The 2184-nt window shown below is 24.5% G+C and overlaps 1 protein-coding gene across 8 annotated transcripts in view; it reads right to left on the reverse strand.

Moving 5' to 3' along the window:
• Window positions 1-2184, reverse strand: part of LOC102674889 (nuclear pore complex protein Nup98-Nup96) — an 11109-nt gene that overhangs the window by 8048 nt on the left and 877 nt on the right. For 5 of the 8 annotated variants that reach the window (XM_006621311.2, XM_006621313.2, XM_006621309.2 and 2 more), the window contains 5 exons: window positions 1793-1883; window positions 1494-1703; window positions 536-778; window positions 248-451; window positions 78-161 (listed from right to left, as the gene is read on the reverse strand). In XM_006621311.2, the coding sequence (XP_006621374.1) occupies window positions 78-161; window positions 248-451; window positions 536-778; window positions 1494-1703; window positions 1793-1823 (772 nt within the window). In that variant the 5' untranslated portion in view covers window positions 1824-1883. Of the gene's footprint in view, window positions 1-77; window positions 162-247; window positions 452-535; window positions 779-1493; window positions 1704-1792; window positions 1884-2132 lie in introns of those variants that run through there. The other 3 variants (XM_006621310.2, XM_006621312.2, XM_031513223.1) reach the window with 3 other exon arrangements.

The following is a 2184-nucleotide window of genomic DNA, read 5'->3' on the forward strand; positions in this document are numbered from 1 at the left end:
TTCAATTTTAAAACCAATTTTAAATCTTAAAATACAATATCTAATACGTATACAATAACTAATTTGCATTAGATTACCCGTTGTCGCAGTACTAGTACCTGCCCCTGCATTGCCAAAAGGTGAAGGTTGTGCTGGTGTACCAAAAATTCCTGTACCAGGTCCTAATCATCAAATGAAAGTAAGATAAATAATTTTACAATATAAAATACGAATCTTTATTGTGAGAAATTCTGATATATAAGATTACCTTTTCGTCCCACAGAATAATCCTCAAAACGTAACTCTTCGTAAGATTTTGATTCATATTCTTTCATTGATGCGATACACCAATGCCTCGCCGATATAGTATGAGATATACCATTCTTGGACATAGAATCGGTAGTAATCACAGGAGTAAATTTAACAACGGTACCGGTCATACTTGTGGTTGTAGTATTTGTATTACCAAAACCTAAAATAAAGAAAGCAGAAATAATAAAAGAATAGATTCTTCTTATCTTTCTATGAATAATATGATTAAATATTATAGACATACCAGGTGTTGTACCAAATAAATTAGTATTTCCAGTAGTACTGCTTTGTCCAAAAGGAGTAGTTTGTTGAGTTGACTGTTGAGGTTGTCCAAATAAATTTGTTCCAGATGTAGCGCCGAAACCAAATCCAGCCGGTTTGTTTGATTGGCCAAATGCTGAAGTTGCCGTACTTGTACCAAAAAGATTTGTACTTGCATTTTGCTGAGTACCGAATAAATTGGTATTGGTATTTGTTGTGCCAAACCCTATAAAAAGACGAAAAAAAACAATTATATTTTTATTATTCAACTTATAAGAAATTAATATTAGGAATATAAAAACGAACTAAAATAATAATTTCATCGATTAATACTAAAACTTTAATAATTACTTATTTATATTCTCATTTTTAAAAATTTAAAAGATTTTTAAATAAGACTAATTTTTTTTCTTTAGACATTATATTAAAAATATTTCACTTTATACATATATAAATAATAATAAAATAATAATACAATAATATTTTATTAATATAAAATAGAATGATACAATATATTTTAAAATTGAAATTAAATTAAATATTTCTAATAAAATATATATAAATGTCTCAAAAAATTAGTTTTGATTAAAAAATAAAGATTGTTTCTTTAATTAATCTAATCTAATAGAATCAACTTTTGAAAAACTATGAATAATTTAAAAATAAATAGAATTAAAATTATATAATATGCAATTGATTGATTTCATAAATCAAATTCAATTAATAAATAGAAAAATAATATAAAAATATCAAAATTCAAACTTTTGCTATTCCTGTTATATTAACCATTCTATCGAAGAACATTAATTTTAAAAATTAACAAATCTTGTTAAAAAACTCAACTCAAACCATTGCATTAATAAAATTTTGATACCTATGTTATTAAGCATTTTATATAAAATATTTTACCAAATAATATCAAATAATCTATAAATTGTTACCTCCAAAAGATGGTTGAGTAAATGCAGGTGGAGTTGTAGTATTACCAAATAAGCCACCAGTAGTAGAGCTCGCAGGTTTTGAACTAAAGAGAGAAGTATTACTACTACCAAAGACTGGTGCAGCACCAGTGCCAAAACTTGTTGTAGTGATTGGTTTACCAAATGCCGACTGTCCAAATGGACTGGATTGTGTAGCTGTATTGAAACCACCTTTAATAATAAATTAATTATAATAATATGTAATTAATTTATATAAAAAAAATGGAAGAAGACAAAAAGTTATTATTTGTTTTACTTACTGAACGATGTACTTCCAGACTGCCCAAACATACTTAATATAATGATCCTGATTTTCTTTTAACAATTATTGACACCTGCAATAAATTACTAAGGAAAAATATTCGAAATAAATATTTCAAAATAATTTATAAAATTTATAAAAAAATTACATTTAAATAATTTACTAAAATTATTTTACGCATTTAAAGCAACATGTTGTATAATAATGTATAATATATATATATAATGATATATCAACTGTACATGTATAACATACGTATATTATATCTCATATATATTTTCTGAGATTTATTAAGTATGATCGAATCAAAGTAATATATGAAAATGCAAAATACTTACGCGTGATAATGTTACGGTTAATATTTTTTTTTTTTTTTTTTTTTTTTTTTAA

Source organism: Apis dorsata, unplaced genomic scaffold (genome assembly GCF_000469605.1).
Source record: "Apis dorsata unplaced genomic scaffold, Apis dorsata 1.3 scaffold_631, whole genome shotgun sequence".
Lineage (NCBI taxonomy): Eukaryota > Metazoa > Arthropoda > Insecta > Hymenoptera > Apidae > Apis > Apis dorsata.